Genomic DNA, 18,946 nt, shown 5'->3' on the forward strand with positions numbered 1-18,946 from the left:
TATTTGACCATGAGTTGTTGAACAGATGCGCTGCAACCTAAAAAAATCAAGGGTCTGTTCCTGTTGGTCCACCTTATTCCTGAAGTTGGAAGAAAAGAAGCTCTATAATTTTTTTTCCGGACTCATAACAACCTAAGCACAGAGACATAAAACTAATAGACACGTAGATCTCCAGCCTCCCACCAAATTATTGGAAATCTTTAACGTTAAAGTTGATGGAAAGCTCTGCTCAGTAATGAATGAAATGTTTAATTTCTCTGCTCTTATTGGCTGCGTTCCCTGACAAAAACAGATGTATTTTCAAAACAGGATAAAACATACAGTCCATCTTTGCAAAGAGGGTAACAAATGGAACTGGACTTGTATCCTGGTAAATAATAGTGATGGCAAAAAAGCGATTAAGGCACTTCCCTGAATTATGCAACTGCTTCACCACTTCAGCCGTTCTCACTCTCTCATACGTAGTCTCTGCAGGTGACCTCAATCTATCCTGACTCTGAATCAGCCACAGATTGAAATCCCGAGCTCTGATTCATTTGCTTTTATACAATATGCCATCCTCTGCTTTCACTTTGGCAGAAACCTGTGGCATACTATTGTTTTCTGCCTACATTTCTACACACTACAGACTTATCTGTAGCAATGGATAAAGTTGCTTTTGGCTTTCAAATTATGTGCTAAACAGCACAGAGATAAAGCACAGAGATAAAACTAAACACAATACACAGACACAAGAGGAAGAGAGGGAAGGAAAGAAAAGGCCTCATATCACAGAAGGAGCAAGAGTTAAAATGATCTATCAGCCCAGGTTCTCATGCATGCTACGCCATCATTCAGCTCCAATGCTCTATACAGAGCAGTTCAAAGCAATATTTTTACTGCATCTTTAAGATGGAGATAGATAACATCACTTAAAGGAAGGCTGGATTTTTATATGTCCAAAAAAATAGTTGTCAAAAGCCTTACTTAAAATAGGAGCTGATTTACACTGTAACATGGAATAGTAATGAAACGGGAAAAGATTTGTTGATCCAAACAGCGATGCTGACAAAAGCAACAGCTCTTTCTTCATAAAAGAAATGCTTCGGTTCCAACGAGCAGAGGGGGTCCTGCGTGTGAGCACCTCCTGTCGCACTGACAGAGTGTGATGCCCTCCAGAACAGCAACACAGAAGGACGACAAAAATGGTCCTGCCAAAATGTTTGTCCTCATCAGTGTAAGTAACCTGGCTGTGGACTGACTCTTGTAACGTTGCGAGATCCAAATCCAAGCGCTTCTTCAACGTCTCAAACATTTTTAAATGAAGCTGTAGACTAAGGACTGACACTGCTTTCTTCAGGAGCAACCTGATTGTACAACGCAGATAGCGATGTTAATTAGCTATAAAAGCTCTGAAGTGGGACTCCGAGAGCCCCTGCGGGATGTCAGGTGTGCTCTAACAGCGATAACAAGTTATTATCAATCCATCTCGCTACATGATTGTGAAAGATATTCATAAACCAGCTGCTTAGTCCTTTGCTGCTCAGAATCCTTAGCACAACCGTGTCAACCCGTGCAAATTCGGAGGTGACGCAGCTCCTCGCATACACGTGCTGCTGACGGGAGCATGTTCTTGCTGCCAGAAAAGAGACAGCACAAGGAGATGAAAATTCAAGAGTGAAACCTTCGTTCCATGTTTTTGTAATGGAAGCATGAATTAGCATTTTTCTTCCTACAAAATAAAGTTACATGCTAACTCATTATGACAAACTGCAACAAAAATTGATTTTAATTAGGACATGAATATTTTAAAATTAATTTGCTGGAGAGATCAACATTTCAAAGTAAAACCAGAAGTGCTGAACATCTGAGCAAAAAATAAAATAGTTTTCTTAAGAGGATAATTAGCCCCTGCTTATGCTTTGAAATCTGGCTAACGTTTCACATAAAATGGACAAATTCACCGAAATATGTTCATTGTAATAAGTTAATTGGTGTAACGTTTAGTTGACTGTACAGCACAGGAAAAAGAAAACACGGTTATACTTAATCCATGTTTAATGATTTTTGCGTAAGTGCTGCCTGCAATTTCCAGCTCACTGAAAAGCAGGCCATTAAAAAGCGTCAGTGCCATTTTCACAGGGATGGTGACTCCACAAGGGTTGCAGCCATTACGAATAAACCCTTTTAAATCTGTATGTAAAACACCTGCAGTAGAGTGCGGCAGCTTGGACTCTGCAGAACACTGCCATGATACCCACATGAAGGGTAGAAGAGAAAATGAGAAGTGGTCTAACTTTTAAAGGTGCAGAAAGGTAACGGACGTTAGGGGGAGTTGAAGCTACTCTTCACCTGTGGAAATTAATTCACTTTCCCCGCCTCATTGCAAATTTTTCTGTCTCCTGCGCTTGTGTCTGGGTGCGCATGATTTTAGCCATTCCCAGCCAGGTCCTAGACAGTGTAAATAAGGTTTATGTATTAACTGGGTGTTTGGGCTTGTGTACCAGAGCTGGCCTTTACCTTAACTCGTATCTGCACCTCCTGCTGACAGAGAGCATGTGAAGGTGCCATCGACATTTAGAACACGATAGGCTTAGCAGAAAGGAGAAGGAAACCACTGGATGGCTGATGTATTTGCAGCAGGTGTCTCGTTCCATATTCATTCTGACAGAGAGCAGCAGACCTGTTTTATTTATGAAAGCAGCAGCACATTCATATTTACAAAAGGGTGACTAAGTACCTATCTGCATTTTACCTCTGAAGTAAAGAATTTCTTGTGATCCAAACTGCTGAAACAAGGAAAAAAAAAAGGTGGAGACCTTGTAATCCGTCTTGCTGCAAAGTCACAGACACAGAAATTTAGGAAAGGAGGTGGTGCTTGGGAGGATTTGGGTCCGTACCTTGGTTGCAGAGAGCGCCAAAGAATCCAGGCAGGCAGTCGCAGTGTCCTGACACGTGGTGACAGGGCCCGCTGCTGTGCACGCACTGAGGGCACGGCTGACTGCAGTGGTGGCCGTAAAAGCCAGGGGGGCAAACTGAAGACAAAACAAAATAAGCCATCAGGTTTTCAGATTTCTCATTGCTGAGAGCTTGCGAGTTCTCTGTCTTAACCCCAAACCGATATCTCTTAATTTATAAAACCACAATGTTGTAAACAGCTGAAATGATGAAGCTGGTTGGATTATTCCATGTCTTATAATGTGCAAACTCTGAGTAAAAGCCTTCTCGTGGTTCAAACATTCCCATCATCCTACATCATCTAAGTCCTTGGCTATTTAATAATACACCTGAGCTGTCAGCAGCCTCTGTCTCTCAAGAGATGAATTTCAGCCTCTCCAGCCTGTTCCAGCTAAACTCTTTTACAAAACAGGGGAGTTTAAGATGTTTTAGACCTCAGAGCTCACTGGCAGGTATGGTTAATACCTGATAACGTAATTCCAACACTTTTGAGATAGGCAGGAAGAGAAACACTCACACATGCACACAGACAACAAACTCAGAATGCCATTTCCTTAGGAAATTAAGCTAAGAAACCAGGGACGGTGTATTAGGAAACACTCATTATTTTATGTCTAAACAGCTATGTCAAAAGCTGATTTCTAACGTATTAGGTGCGATACGTGTGCTCAGTTGGGACAGCCAGTTATACCTGCCACTGCAGGAGCAGCCTCCATCAGTGATGAACAGAATCTCCAAATGGTAATTACGGTAATGGCATACAAAATCACCTAATTTGCATCAGTAATCACACCGGATAGCTGAGGAAACTTGTCACGAACTGTGTGCTTGATTTGCTTCAAACCTGGATTTAAATTACTATAGAATTTGTCCATGAGGTACAGGGTCAAGATTATGGCTCAGCATCTCTTATAAACGCGTACTGTTGCTTCTAAGCACTTGTAGAATGAAAAAACATCCACAGTCCAAACATTCACTGCGATAGATAGGGAGAAGGAAATGTTAAATTGCAGTAAGTGGCTGTAAAAATGACTTTATATGTTTTTATTTTTCCTCCTGTGATTCTCTGTTACACAGTTCTGGCTCGGTGGTTACTATATCATGTCTGTTCCATTTTCTCACCGAGTGAGAATTTTTCTCTTGGTCCGTATGTTCGCAGAGGGTGTCAGGTTCTTACACTGCTGCAGATTTCCAGCTGGAACTTAGCTGACAGGTTTGTTGATGATGCTCTAGCTATAAAACAACCTGGATCACTCCTGGAGACACTTCTGCAGCCCTAAGAGCAGTAAAGTATCCCGGTGTCTCATGTAATCCCGATTACAGACAGAACAAGTCGGCTGAGTGTCATCTTCAGCACTGCCTTTTACAGGCTACATTCTGCTTCTAAATGAATTTCCAAGAGAAAAATGGGAATGATTCTGAAAGCTGGCTTAGCAAGCTAAAGCTGCCTTCACCCACAGAAGTGTCCTGTACACAACACAGACCTGAGCCTGCATCACACAGAAGAGGTGGGAGCAAGCCGAATTCCCTGCCCGTGTATTCAGAGAGGCATTTCAGCCACACGAATCGAGAGCAGAAGCATCCACAGATGCATCCTCTGCTGTCACCCCAGTGAGGAGGAAGATTTCTCCCCCTTAGGTCCTCAGCAAATGTCCTCAGGGAGCAGCCCGGTTACTGGAGTTGCAAGCTGGGAACATGGGTTGCCTCTTGTAGCATACGTGCCATCAGCTGATAAAACTAAGCTGGTTTTTTTCATCTCAGAAAGGTCAGAAACGATTAACTTTGGGAAGTTTTGCACTCTTAGGGTTTCAAATTTGTAAAACAATTTCTTCTCCAATTCCCTGAAGCTCTGAGCACCACATTTTAGCCTTGGAGAGAGGTTTTACAGCTATATAGATATGCTGAAGCACCTGGAAATTGGGGTTTATAATGGAAATGCTTATAGGCCATTAACTACAGCAGTGCTAGAGGTCATCATTATAATGACTTTAAATAAAAACTGTCAGCTACAAATTATTTTTAGAGATGAGTGTGTTCTAGTGTCAAGTGTAACTGGTGATATCAAAGAGGATATATGAACTGGGCATGCAGAATGTCTTCCAGCAAGAGCTGCTGCAGAAGAGAGTGACACATCCATTCCGTGTTTACACTGGAAGATGGTTGCATGGAGTTTGGATCAGTGAACAGGAGTCCCTAAGGGGCAAAGGCAGCTTCCAGATAAAGCAAATGAGAGGATTTTTATCTGCCTGGCACATTTTAATATGTAGCAGCACAGCACCAGACAGGAGCTATTTCAGGCTGCTGTGTTGCTTTTTCTGGCGTATAAGAAAACATTATCTTGCTATTTCAATAGTGAACGCTCATCCACTTGTCATTATGTGATGGGTTGTAACTGACTGTCTAATAGTTATCCTACAGTTTACCACCACTAACCTGTACATCTGTTTTTGCCCAAATTCTCCCAATTTTGGTATGTAAAAGTGTTGCTCTTTCTTTCAGGTCACCTGTGACCTCCAGTAGAAGAAACACAAGGCACAATTGAACGTAGTTGAGTCTTGACTTCTTGATCAAGAAGGATTTTTTAGCTTTTGCCCTTAGGAAATCCTGAGTTAAAGCATCTCAGAAACCTGTGGCTCTGTCTGGTGTCATAAATGAACATTTCTGCCCGCTTTGCTTCTGCCACCCCATGCATGGACAAGCTTACTTCTCTGGCACAAGGGTCCTCTGTATCCTGGTGCGCAGTCACAGGTGCCGTCTTCTGGGGAGCAGGAGCCCCCGTTCTCGCAGTTGCAGGAGATGGAGCAGTTTGGTCCCCAGCGGCCTTGGGTGCAGATATTGTCGCAGTGGATGCCTGGAGATGTAAAGGCACCCAGTTAAGTTTCATACAGCTCACTCTGTTCGTTGATCAAAGAAATGTTTGGCTGGACTCACAGCACATCACAGAGCAAACAAGGGAGGCTGCAAAGGAAAGAGCTATCCTTTTATCTGCTTAATAAAGTGAGAATTACGAAGATGCCAAATAGGTGAATTCTGCAGGTGTTAGTGGGCTCCTGTTCAGTCCTTAGCACCATTAAAGACACTGCATGTCATCTGAGAGATGAAGGTCAGGAATTGCTTTAAAGTCACAAAATAGCTCAACTAACTGGTCTGGAAATACGCAGTGGATTGAAGCCTGATTACTTACTGTTGTGAACTGGAAGACCAGAAACAAGAAAAACCAGCGTTCTGCAAAAACATGTCCAATATTTGGATTCTGGATCACGTGTAAATTCAGTTCTGTGTTGTGTGTTGTTCACATCCTGGCTTGAAGCACTGTGCTCTGGGTTATGATGAACGTACCCCGCATCCGCCCCGAGCTCTCTGCGTTGTGTTAATGAAGCGAGCTCGGCTCTAGCAAGCGGCCATATGTGGGCACAGGCTGATCATTTGCATGTTAAACGGAGACTGAGACCTGCCAATCCAGCTCCCAGCGACTCCCAGGGTTGTTGTTCGATATTTACTGTTATGAAAAACAACGCTTGGAAACAACGAAAGAAGTACGCAGCCAGAAAGCTTAACATGAGGCTTCTGGCATTGTTTCAACTGGTTTTAACTGGTGACTTTTGAAAACAACCTTGTGCCGTGGCTTGTCACATGTGAATGTAACCTAAGGACTTGATCCTGCACTCTATTGCTTGTCTAAGAGGTTCTTACTCCACTGTGATAAGACAGTGCCAATAACTGCAATTAGCAGAGCTATTAGCATGATCTAGGACTCCTGGGATTGAAAAGGGTTTGTGGGATCATGAACTATAAGAGACTTTAAGCGCTGCCAGCTGCAGGGAGTGGCATTTGCCATAGGTACTGATAACAACACAAGAGATGAAACACAGACTGGCTCGAAAATTTTCCTATCAGCATCACCACAGTGGGTGCCTTACAACTGCACCACCAAGATTTGATGGTAAACACACGCCCCGGCGAGACTTTCAACGTGGAGATGTCCTTTATCAACCATGCACATGTCCCCAGTGCATAATGGGATCAATGCAGCCCAGGGCTCAGCCAGAGGTTGGATTAATGCCTCGCTATGCAGAAACACAATCCCGAGTCATTTCCTCCACCCCTGATAACTTCATCTGGATGCTACAGGTAATGGACTGCGTTTGTGAAGCTGCGATCTGTTCGGTCATCAAACTCTGAGGATTATTAAATCAGCTAAAAGTCATTATAAACACACTTGCAGTGCAGTTTCGAGTTGGTTTTATAAATCTGTGAGGTTAATACAGTAAGAAATACCGCAGAGCCAAAATTTCCCTTTCCTGAAGATTAATCACACAATTATAATGTCCCTTCCTAGAAAAATCTTAACCAAGTCTGGCAAAAGTACAGTTTGAAATGGGGTTTCTAGTAATACATGATCATAGCTTTATTTATAAAGAGACATGGTCCATGCTGTAGAGCTTAATAAAAAACACATTAAAATACAGTAGAAACATAATACATGCTCAATCCCTTAATGTCTAAGTAAATCAGAAAACAGGAATGCAGAAAGAGACAAGGAACAGTTGTATTGGTGAAATCAACAAAAAGAATGATTTTAAAACAGTCTTCCCTACTCCTTTTGGAATCTAATTTATCCTTGGATTACTCAAACAGTAAATGCTTTGTGTGTGTGTTTATGTAACACATCTACAGTGCTCCGTAATTAAAAAGTCACACAATAAATCGTCACTAAATAGATGCATTTCCTATTTACACATAGACATAGATGATCATTTATAGTTTTGAGAGTCCCAGAGCAAGCTCCCAGAAACGAGATTCAGACACAAATGTAGAAAAATGTGTGACTTCTCCTCCTGCCTGCAGTATTAAAAATACAATTCTCTCCCTGTGAATGGGCTATTTATAAACGGGGACAATTAAACAGCATTATTTCTTGTCTCTTTTGGCAAAGTTTGGGGAAGGATGACATTGACTCCCTGCTCTTGAAAGGTAGCTGCATTAGAATGCCACGGCTGTTCTTTGCAGCAGCAAAGTCTTTCCTTTGGTAATGAATAATGAGGTATGTCTTCCCGCTTCTAACGAAGGCAATGAGTCATTGTGAAGCCGATTGTTGTAACGAAATGTAGAGGGGGGGGGGAAAGGAAACCTTCCAGAAGACGCTGATACCCGTTCCAGCAGTTATTTATTTATACCTTTTCAGAAGACAACCAAGAAGGTTTCGCAATCAATTTTTATTGCTTTATATTACTCGAAGTTAATTGTCATGGAAGACTTCATTTTTGGAGGCTCCTACACACATTGAATTGCAAATGTAAACGAGAAGTTGAAATTGCATCGGGACAGACATGTCTCATGGAATTGTGCTAAAAAAAAGCACCTTAATTTTACAATTCCCTAACTCGACAGCATAGGAAGGGGGAGTCCTTCCCTCCCAGGTACTTTACAATCAGAGTCAGCGAAGCAGCGCGCTTCTTTAACACAAAACTTTACTATTTACTTAGGAACCTGCTGATGAACATTTCTGATAAGCAAATAGTTTTCAATTTCCAGAAACAGAAAAAGTGCTGAAGTCAACACATGTCTGTATTATCTCCCGTCACAACCACAGATTCCTAACTTCTGAACAAATTCCTTGTTTCACAAGCATGATGTAGAAATTAGAAAGCCAACTATCAGAAGAAGAAGTCCTTCGAGCTGCAGGAAGCAGTTCTATACATAAACTCTATTGCCTAGATACCAGGAAATTATCTTATTGCCTGAAGCTGTGGTTCACAATTGCAGATACTAGTACGTAATTACACTTCCAAGACCTTCTTAAACAATGTTCTGAGGGTGAATTGTCAATGAAATTCACATAACTTACATAAAATCACAGTTATCCACTGTGTGTGGGCAAAGGACACTTGCACTCCTATGCAGTAAGTCAGAGACAAGGTGAGCAGAGTCCAGAGCACTTGAGTTGCTGTTGTGTGCGCTGTGAAAAGCACAATCTGGAATGAACTCAAGCCACCGGAGCAGTCAGGACTGCAGGCTTTTAAGGGATAACTACATGGGAGAGCTCCTCCAAGCTTTTCCTCCTTAAAGGTCCTTCCAGGATAGTTTACTACCAAGTGGTAACACAACGGCTGCCTGGACATTGGGAGTATCTGAGATGTTGGGAGTATCCAGCACATCTCAAGCATAGACTTCCCGAGGTTGCAGCGGTTGGGTTGTACAGGGATCTTCCAACACAGAGCTGAAGATGTGATCTTGATAAAGGAAAGCAGCAGGGATAAAGTAGGAAGCATCAAGAGCAGTGGATGACGGAAACCCAAGTCACATATATTGTATGGTGATAATAAATATCATATATTGTAGTCCAGTTCTGCTGCACAGTGGCCAGAGAGGTGCCTGCTGACTTCATGTGATATAAGCTTGTGTCTGGCTTACGTGCGGTATAAATTTTGACCAGATGAAGTTGGTTCTTGGTATGCAAATTTACAAATCAGGCTGTGAAAGACTCAGCTAACATCCACACAAGCGTCATGAAGAGGAGCAAGGAAAAGAAAAGGGAAAAAAAGCCAACCCTGGCATACAGCAGGGATGTAAGGCATCTATTGAAGAGCTACTTCATATACCACTTCTGTTAATAATCTTCAACCACTTCAACGGAAGTTTGTCAAAATAATGCAGATTTAATCCTGCCTGCAACTATATCCCACTGAAGGGCTGCAGAGAGTGAAACTCCTGAAAGCCAGGCATAAGTAGAATTCCCTTTTTTCTCTCACCAGCTTACTTGTGCAATTGTACTCATGCTTGGGGATTACGTCTCAGGCTCTTAATAAAGCCTGCCATTGTTTTCCTACCTTGTCTCTGGATAGTTGGAAGCTAATACTCCAAACACAATAGAGGAGCAAAAATGGACGGAATAAATGAGAACCAGTGGCCTACTTTTGGCCACTGCTATCCCCTCGGCAGTGGCCTCTGCAGCAGGGCCTGCATGCTGCCCAGCGTCTAATGATTTTTTGGGGATGTAGGAATTTGATAAATCATAGGATGTAGCTCCCTTCCCCCCCATGTACTTTAATTTTATATCTATCAGTGTACAACTGTAATTATTTCTCTGAATAAGATCTTCAGCATTTTTTTTTCAATAGTCACAATCTAAAGACAGATGCAACATCAATTAGCAATGACAGGAATGATTTCAGCAGACATCTGAATCCAACACAAACATCGTGCTCTCCTCCACCTGTCTTTCAACATGACGTGAAGTCATAACAATCTCTTATTTCTGGCACTTGAATAGCTCTGGAAAGAACTGCTTTTAATGCATAAATAGGCATTGGATTAATGTGGGCAATACAGTGGAGGCCACAAGTTTGGTGAATCAGGCTTGGCTTCGATCTGGAATTCCTGGTCACCTCCAAGTCCTGCCTTGGCCTCCTAAGTCATGCATTTATTGCCGGTAATGATTTCTGTAATCATACGTTCACATTTTCTTTAACCTTACTCTCTTCTCTTTCCCCAGTCCTCCTATTGCTGTTACACTTATGTTTCCCCTATAAATTCTATTTAAATCCGTTTTGTATTTGAGATTAGATCAGCGTGCTCTCCTAAGTAGTGAACATTTTGCTGCTTCAGTTGATAAAAGGTAAAAGAAAATCCAGTAAGAACATAAGACAGAACTGTCCGATTAGCTCTGGATCAGCTGTTCAGAAGGTGTTATGACAGCACACGAACAGGAGTTCATAAAGAATACTTGATGCTTTCCTATCGCTTTCCGTATCTTCATTTTTATTCCTACCTGAGGCAAACCCTGAAGTATTTGACTCAGATCCAGTCGGAAACACCACAGCACAATTCTGACAGATCAGCGTTTATGGATGCTGAAGACTGAGAAAATCTGCTTGGGGAGGGCAGCAGACAGAAGAAAACATAAAGGGATCTCTCATAAAATGAAATGGAAACATTAAGACTTGATGGCTGCTCATCCACTCTGCAAATAAGGTATTTTTGGTTTTATATAGTGCCGCTATTCAAGAGAGATAACAGCAGCCACTCTCATGTTATCTATGAACTTTTGTGGTCTCAAAATGTGTTTCTAACTGTGATTTTTTTTTTCAAATTGATGTGGTGGAGCCCTTACTCACCTCGCTAAGCGTTGCTCACTGGTGGGCTTCAGAGAGGCAACTCCTGTGTGTAACCAGTCTAAATGAAAGCTCCATGGTCCGGTCCTAAATGATGAAGAATAAGCCATTGCGTGCAGCCAGTGAAAGCCTCAAAATTGTCTGTTCTCCCATCATTGCATGGGCGATTTATACACCCATTAATGTGTTTTTCTGAAAGTAATACACTTACAGCCTAATGCACCTCTGTGGAGCTCTAATCGTACCCCTATTTTTAATTGTCTAGAGAAAACTCCAGATATGAATCATCCAACTCGGGGAATTTATGCAATAAAAGCTTTTGAGGCAAGAGATCTACCTGACGATATTGAGTAAGTCAAAATGTTTGCTAAAATTAAGGATCATCTGGTTCCCTTTGCTACAGGATACTCTCCAGGGTGCACTGTTGCAGGAAGATAAGTTGGTACTGGCAGGAAAGGCAGATTTTGAAGAAAAGAGAATTAAAATGAGTCAAGTCCTGTGCAATTCTCCTTCACCTTCCTATTACCTCTCAAACTCTGGACATGGTTTCAGGCCAAGAAGGAAGGGAAAGGTGGAGAAGATCCAAGGGTGAAGGGGAGGGACGAAGGTGTCAGTGGGAAGAAGTGCTGCTTTGCTGACTTTCAAACGTCCAGGCCCCCAAGCTAAGCCCTGGGCTAAGAGCGCGGCTTAGCAAGAGCCGTTGTACACCTGAACGTGTGCAAGCCTTTCGTGTTCAATAACCTCCACTGGTTGAAATTCAACCTCTTCTTTGTGTAGAACGGGAAAGAAGATACAACATTTGTCATTGCAAACACTTTCACCAATAACATATATATATACACACACACATTTTTGCTTGCTGGCTGTTTACTGCATGATCTTGCCTTTTTCTCCTTTCACTCACAGCATGCCAGTATCCAGTATTTAGTCTGCTGAAATGCTCACAAATAATTTTCCCCCACTTCTCGCCCACATTTATTTATAGGTGAACGTACTGTACACACAGCCGGGCATATATATAGAATGCCTCCATAGTAAAAGGGAAAATGGTTGAATTATCTCTAGCATCAAGTTTTATTTTTTCAGACCATAATCCAGGATGCCATCCAAGCTACATCTTTTCCCATAAATTTAAAAGCTGTCCTTTAATAAGCGAAAATAAACCCAGAAATAAATGCAAAGATAAATGGACTCGTCTCTCTGCTGTGTTTATAAGGCTATCACTGCAATCATTTGCATGCAGGCTTAAGTTTAGCAGTAGGCTCACTGCAGAGTCTAATTATAGTTTAAGGGTCTGATCCAACTCCCACTGAATGAGTGGCAAAAATCCAATTGATTTCACGAAAGGTGAAATATATACTACATATAAGGACAAACACAACTAAACCGCACCGAGATGAGAATCTGGAGCCCCCTAGGTATCTGCCAAGGAATGCACAGACATAATTAATGTCAGGACATCAATGAAGTCTTTGATATAACTTCATAATTCATATTTTTTAAAATTAGCCCTCTATCAGCAAGAACCCTACTTAAAGGCTCCTGTCAAAGAGAGAATTTTTAAGCACAGCCTGACATTAAAATCTTATCAACTCACTTGAAATTAAGTCAATGAAAAATTAAAGCTAATTTCTAATAAGCTTATGTTACATTCATAGACCAAAGGGCACTTGTCGAACCCAGAGAGTAACCATACCGTTTCATATGGAAAAGATTTTCACTTTTGAAAGGCAGAGGCCAGAAGAGGCTAAAATGCTCCATTTTAGACTGACTCCAAAACTGTCTGGTTTTTCCATCTGTTTAAGTCTAATGTAAGGATACAGAATAATCACAGAAATAAATTATTAATTTAAAAATCTGGGATAAGACTGCCAAAAGTGCTAAGTCCAAAATATGGTTTAGATAATGGGATCGGACATCTAGAAAATGCGTGTTTAAAGGCACTCACTATTTCTCCATGCCGAGATTTTAGGCTTTGTATCAGAAACCATGAGAGTACAAAGCAGTGTGATGTGGAAAAAAAAAGCCAAGCACAACTTTATGAATTCTAAAATACTTGGGATCTCTTCAGGTAAACACCTGTGGGTGCATAAAAACAAGTCCTAGATTTCTTCTGGTTTTAGAGATGTGTGGAAAAGTCAGCTACCAATTATATTGGTATGCCCTTGGAGTTGATCTATTAATGACAACAGAATTATTCTGGCTTCAACCTAGTACAGCAGAGGGCAAGACCTGGCCCTAAGATTATAAACTGGATACTGCTGCAATGAGAGAAAAGTTGTATTAATACAAACAAAACGCATTTTATGGGAAGCTAAATTTTCGGGGTTTTTCTTTTTTCCCTAGAAAAATATACCACCTTTTGGCAAAGAACTCAGAAAAAGTGAAGTGAAAAATACCTTAGAGCTCACCGTCAAAGTGGTCACTGTTCCTTTAAAATTCAAAAAGGCCTTCCCTGGAGTACCAGGCTTATCAGGTTTCCTGAATTAATGCGTCCACAGGAGGGAAGAAACATGTTTCTGTGTTTGAGTGACAGTGCAGATGTCACTCGCAGCCTGCAAATTCTCACCAGCGCCAGGTCTCATTCCTCAGAGCTCACCTTATCTGTGCCCGGCCGACGTTTCCTGACCCCATTAACTCGCTTATACAACCGCACGTGGAAATCCCTACAACTCGAGACTACCACAACCACTGTACAGTATTTCTGGACATGATAAGAGACAATTAGGGTTTATGCTGCCGGCACCGTCTGAAAGGTTGTAAAGGACAGTGAAATATATATATTTTGATTACCCAGATGTAATGGCAAAGAGGGAGGCTGCTCTTATGAGACATGAATGAAGCCTGAAGGTGGAAAGTACCAGTGCAATAACGAGATGTTTCTTCCTTACCACCATGTATCATTTTCGCACCTGTATGTGCCATCCTGATTAATTAAGGAAAATCTGTGAGGAGTTCTATTATAATTAACTATGGGATGCACACTTCTGTATTTTCCACTTTCCATCTACAATACCATCCTATTTTCCCCCACACATTTTTTGGATGTTAAAATCTCCTGAATAAACTTTGGCTTTGGATATTCAGAAAGGCTGCAGAGAAAATCAGTTCAGCGGATAACTGAGATAGCATCGGGACTGCAGCGTTCTGTAGAAACCTGAGTGTGATGCGATGTGAAAGAAAGACAGAACCAAGGTTTGGATAAGACAGCATTTCAGACTAAAGGAATTCAGATAAACAGGATTTTAACTGACCTTAACATTCAGAGGCATGGAATATATCCCCCTGCGGATCGCTTCCTATTTAATCCCACTGTAACACCTGAAAGGTTAACGAAACACACACTGCCACAATTAACTTGAAGCACATTGCCTCGTTGCAGGGAGGAGATGAGCTTGCTGTGACCATCAGCTGGGCCTGTGGCTCTCCATGCTGTAACCTGTCTGTGCTTGGGATGTCTGACTGCGACAACGGCCGCGCTCGGCTCTCGGAGACGTGATGAGAAATGGCTGTGCCTGGCGTCCCAGCGAGCCCTGCTAACCCGGCACACGTCAAGCACCAAGGGAGCACCTCCAGAAATCAGAGGCCTGGTCAGCAGCTACGACCAATTTAATTATTGAGGGTTGTATTGAGTGAACCAATTAAAGTCCACGTAGTAATAACCAGTTGGTAGGGGTGAGGAAGCCATTTCTGGTACCAAACGTGCTGCCAGCAGCCACTTTGAGGAGAGAGGACCAAGCTGATGGGGTTTGCAGCTTGGCTTGCAAAACCCCATCAGCTGGAGCTGTGATTTCCAGAGCCATGCAGCATTACACCTAACACAGAAACGTTGACCTCCCCATGTTCTCCCAAGCTTCTGACTCACCCAGCAAGGCTACCAGGGCAGCCGGTCCTTTTCTGTCCAGTTTTGGTTACTAGGTAAGAGGAGCCTAATTGAAATATATGATCTTATCACCGTCACTGAGGATCCAAGAGAGGAGGTTGCACCTGAGTGAGGTGATCCTGATGTCTGCTACTCTAGGACCTGTTCGTTGCAAAGGACTTCCAGGCCACGCTGCACCACACAGCTGTTCTGCGCTTCCATTCCCTCTGCAGATGCAGTGTGTGCAAAACCCCTAATTAACCAAATGCAATTAGCACCGAAGCACTCAATTTTCAAGCCTTTTCATTTTAACCTGAATGTACACAAAATAACACCTCTTCCACAAACGACTGCTATGCTGGGAGCTTTAAGGTATCTGCACACACATACACACATAGAGCTGCAAGCACAGAAGCAGGATGTATCTAAGAGGCATGGCAGATCTGAAGTAAGAGAGACCCTTATTAAACTGCAGAAAACAATCAGTCTAATCGGTCAAGACTTGATCCTGCTGGGGGCTACATTTAACTAGCAATAGATGTGAATACATCTTCTTTTGATTTCGATTTATATATGTGAGGTTATGTGTATGCAGCACTGGTGCAAGCTGGAGAACTCCGTTCAGTGCAAGGCTGAGCCCTTGTTATTGCATCTGACATTTCCTTCACGTGAAGGAAAATTCAGCTCTGCATCACGTCTGCAGGTCACAGCTCCAATTTTGGTCCATTTGAACAAGTTCCTTATACCCCACGAGCGCCTTTTGCCAGTGTGGTTTTGGTCTTTTACGTACAAATGCCGTGCTATCTAAAAAACTGTTTGTGATACAGTGCCTGAGTATCTGGTTGGGTCATTTTCAGCAAGAACGACAGGGCACAACCACCTTTAGATCTGCTCTAAGTTCTGCCTTTGGTTGCACTCGTGCAATTCCACAGTGAACTTAATGGAAACTGTACGTACGTGTCTCAAAGCAGCTTGTTGCCAGTGTGCTTATTTATGCAGACTGCTGCTTTGTGACCTCCAGGCTGCTATGTGGGAATCTCTTCATCATTTTCTCCTCTTCCAGGTACACTCAGCTCCTGAAAATTACCTTTCCCCAGCTGGTACACAAGGAAGGGCACTGTCCTGAATAACAGTCTTGATGGGTGGCAGTCATAACACAATAAAAGGACGGCAGACTGCCATTAACTTACGTTGTACGCTACTCTTTACAGGCCTTTTTTCTTCTTTTTCCCAGTCCTCCTGCATGCTCCTACCATCTACCAGTCTCTGAAGGTTTCTGTCAGTAGTATCACGAAAGAAATGGGCTCAATCTTCCCCTTGATCTTTACAGGGAACACTAACATCAAGAGGGAGTCCCACGTGTGGGATGAACATACAGAATATGCTGTTTCAGATGAAGTTTTGTGGCTATTAGGATCAGAAAGCCAAGCGAATTCTCTGTCTGGTGTTAGTGGGCAAGAAAAACTTCAGATGTTCCATGATCCTGAACTTTTCTGATCTTTTTCAGGCCATGTCTAATTAGTACCAAACTCAGAAAGCAAAAATTCAAACCTAAATTATTTATCATGTCGTATTTATGAAATGCACTGCAATACACATCATGGCCCAGTTCATAACAACTCCAGAGAAGATTAATCTTTCCCTGATGCCATACTCCTTAGTAGGAAAATATAATTATCTAGCTGAAGAGTTTCTTAAATTACACACTTCCAAACTAGCACGAGCAGAATTTATCCCTGTGTCTGGTGCTAATCCAAGTGGAAAAAGCATTGGAAGCAGAATTGACCAAACACGCGTTGACTCTGTCTATCAACATTTCCAGTGCACACCTTACATGGCCCTGTCAACATCTCAACCTCAACCCGGTCTCAAACACTAACACAGTATTTTCCTCCCTAAAATGTGCTCCTGAAGAAGGGAGTTCCAGATACAATGAAGGATAAAGTGCTTCGTTTGCAGTAAACCCCAAGTTAATAAACATTTATCTTGCCTAACGTGGACATCAAAAGAAGGAGGAGACCACAGAAATTGCTCTTACCTTTACTTGGAGTAATGTGTACCTGCACTTGAGGTACATTTACAGACGTGCATGGGTGTAAGTACAGAGTATCTGCTGCAAATGCCTTTGAAAAAAGGCCACGCTTTTAGTCCGCATTGTCTACAAAGCACTTTCCTCTGGAATGCTACATCCAGAAAGACACGTAATAAACTTTCAGACTAAGTGTGTACAAGTGTCTCTCTTTAATTTACCATACTTTTAAAAACCATTTTCTCCCTTGAAGAAACTCATGATGACTACGGGAAAGCCCAGCAATTGTTTCTCCGCTGATGACCAATAATGCACAGTAGGGTTTTAAAGCCTGACTGATGGATATATTGGTGGTAAAGAGGCTCAGAGAAAGATGAATGCAGTCCAGTGAGTGAAGAATGCAAGCTGGAGGAGGGGATATTAGTGAGCTTAGAAAATGAATTTTCTTGCGGGAAAAATGCCCAGCGTCTTTGAAAGCAGCTTTGTTGTGAGCAGCGTATAAAACCTCCTACTTCTGCATCTTCTTTAATTCTTAAGTTGGATGTTCTAGGTATAATTTCACTGCTTTTTCTTCATGCTTTCAGGTGAGCTGCTGCGGTGCCATTGTCTCCACTAGAACAGAAGGCATGCAATGGTATAAAGCATAAAGGAAGGGGTAAGGTGACAGTATCCCAAACGCTGGCTGCCTGATCAGCCTCTGCCTTGCTCCACGCATTCTCCCAACTTGGACTTCTTTGAAAAACAATTAAATTTTCCAAACGAATTGCTGTTAAGAGAAATGCATTTTGATTGGCAGTGCCGCTGGTGGTTCTGCAGTTACGGGCAAGAGTGTAAGTTTATTTCCCTCCAGGGCCTCTACAGCGAGCTGAGGGAGATTAACCAGTATTTTAGGCAGCTAAGTGTGAAATACTGCTTGGGCCAATAACTCGCTCCCCACTGCTGCTGTGTTTGCTGTCAAAAGCTGGCAGAGAGACGTATCCGTACGGAGTCAAGTGCGGGTCTGAGATCTCCAGCTTGGACTCCCTGACTTCACTCAATATTCCTCTCTGCCTCTGTGTAATCATGAGAAATTTTGTCAAATTAGCATTAATTTGCTCCCTGTAACTACCCTTCTGTGTGATAAGCAGCATGGGAAAAGTATAAAGACAAGGTTTAGTGACAAAACTGGGTTCTGTATGATGGAGCAGCTCTTAGCATTCAGAAAACACCTCCTGGCATCCCTAGGTCTGACGGTCCTGGGATTCACTGTGCCACACCTGCACCCCCGTGGAAAGGGCCATTCAAGGAGAAAAATGCTGCAGGATTTCCAGATGATCTGCATTCCTCCTGAGGGTTCGTTTTACAGAAGGTTAACATCTGGCTCCAAGTTTGGAGCCATCTTCAACCCATCTGAATACAAATCCAATGAATGCCAATTACTGTCACCTCATGAGCGATTTAAATAGGGGTAAGTTCAGCTGATGTTGTCTCAATCTATTATTTAAAAGTTTTCAGTCACAAGTCCAGTGCTATAACTGATGCAATAGCAAAGTAAAACAACACACCAAAACCCCCCAAAACCCCCCAAAACCCAAAACCCCAAAAAAGTTTACAAGGTAATTGCTAATTTTACCTGTCCAGCCCGCAAGACAGCAGCAGTACCCGGTGACAGGATCGCACCCATCTGCATGGCTACAGTCACAGCGTTCACTGCAATTAAGACCATATGTTCCATCCTTCCAAAAATATAAATAAAAAAGCCTCTCAGTAATCAGTTTTTTGTTCTAAAATGTGCAAAATCATCTATCATGTCCCTCTTAATGCTGAGTCGCATTTTTTTAAATTAACATACAGACAAGAGAGAAACAACTCAGTGCCTAACATTTCTATACAGAACCAAATGAGAAATCACTTTAAAAAATGATGTTCAAGAAAATGTGGATAACACGGCAATAGCTCTGATAAAATATAATGCAAAGTATAATACATCTGCTTGACTGATAGAACCCCAGTCTGTTATTTACA

At 42.2% G+C, this 18,946-nt stretch overlaps 1 protein-coding gene across 1 annotated transcript in view; it reads right to left on the reverse strand.

Moving 5' to 3' along the window:
- Window positions 1-2,879: 2,879 nt before the first annotated feature.
- The window catches only part of LOC104544093, a gene marked incomplete at both ends in the record, with an annotated part of 37,437 nt that continues 21,370 nt past the window's right edge, over window positions 2,880-18,946 (reverse strand). Inside the window, 3 exons of the mRNA XM_010188850.1 lie at window positions 2,880-3,014; window positions 5,642-5,788; window positions 18,555-18,657. Of these exons, the coding sequence (XP_010187152.1) occupies window positions 2,880-3,014; window positions 5,642-5,788; window positions 18,555-18,657 (385 nt within the window). The remainder of the gene's footprint in view (window positions 3,015-5,641; window positions 5,789-18,554; window positions 18,658-18,946) is intronic.

The sequence above is a fragment of the Mesitornis unicolor genome, unplaced genomic scaffold, assembly GCF_000695765.1.
Source record: "Mesitornis unicolor isolate BGI_N332 unplaced genomic scaffold, ASM69576v1 scaffold31957, whole genome shotgun sequence".
NCBI classification, from domain to species: domain Eukaryota; kingdom Metazoa; phylum Chordata; class Aves; order Mesitornithiformes; family Mesitornithidae; genus Mesitornis; species Mesitornis unicolor.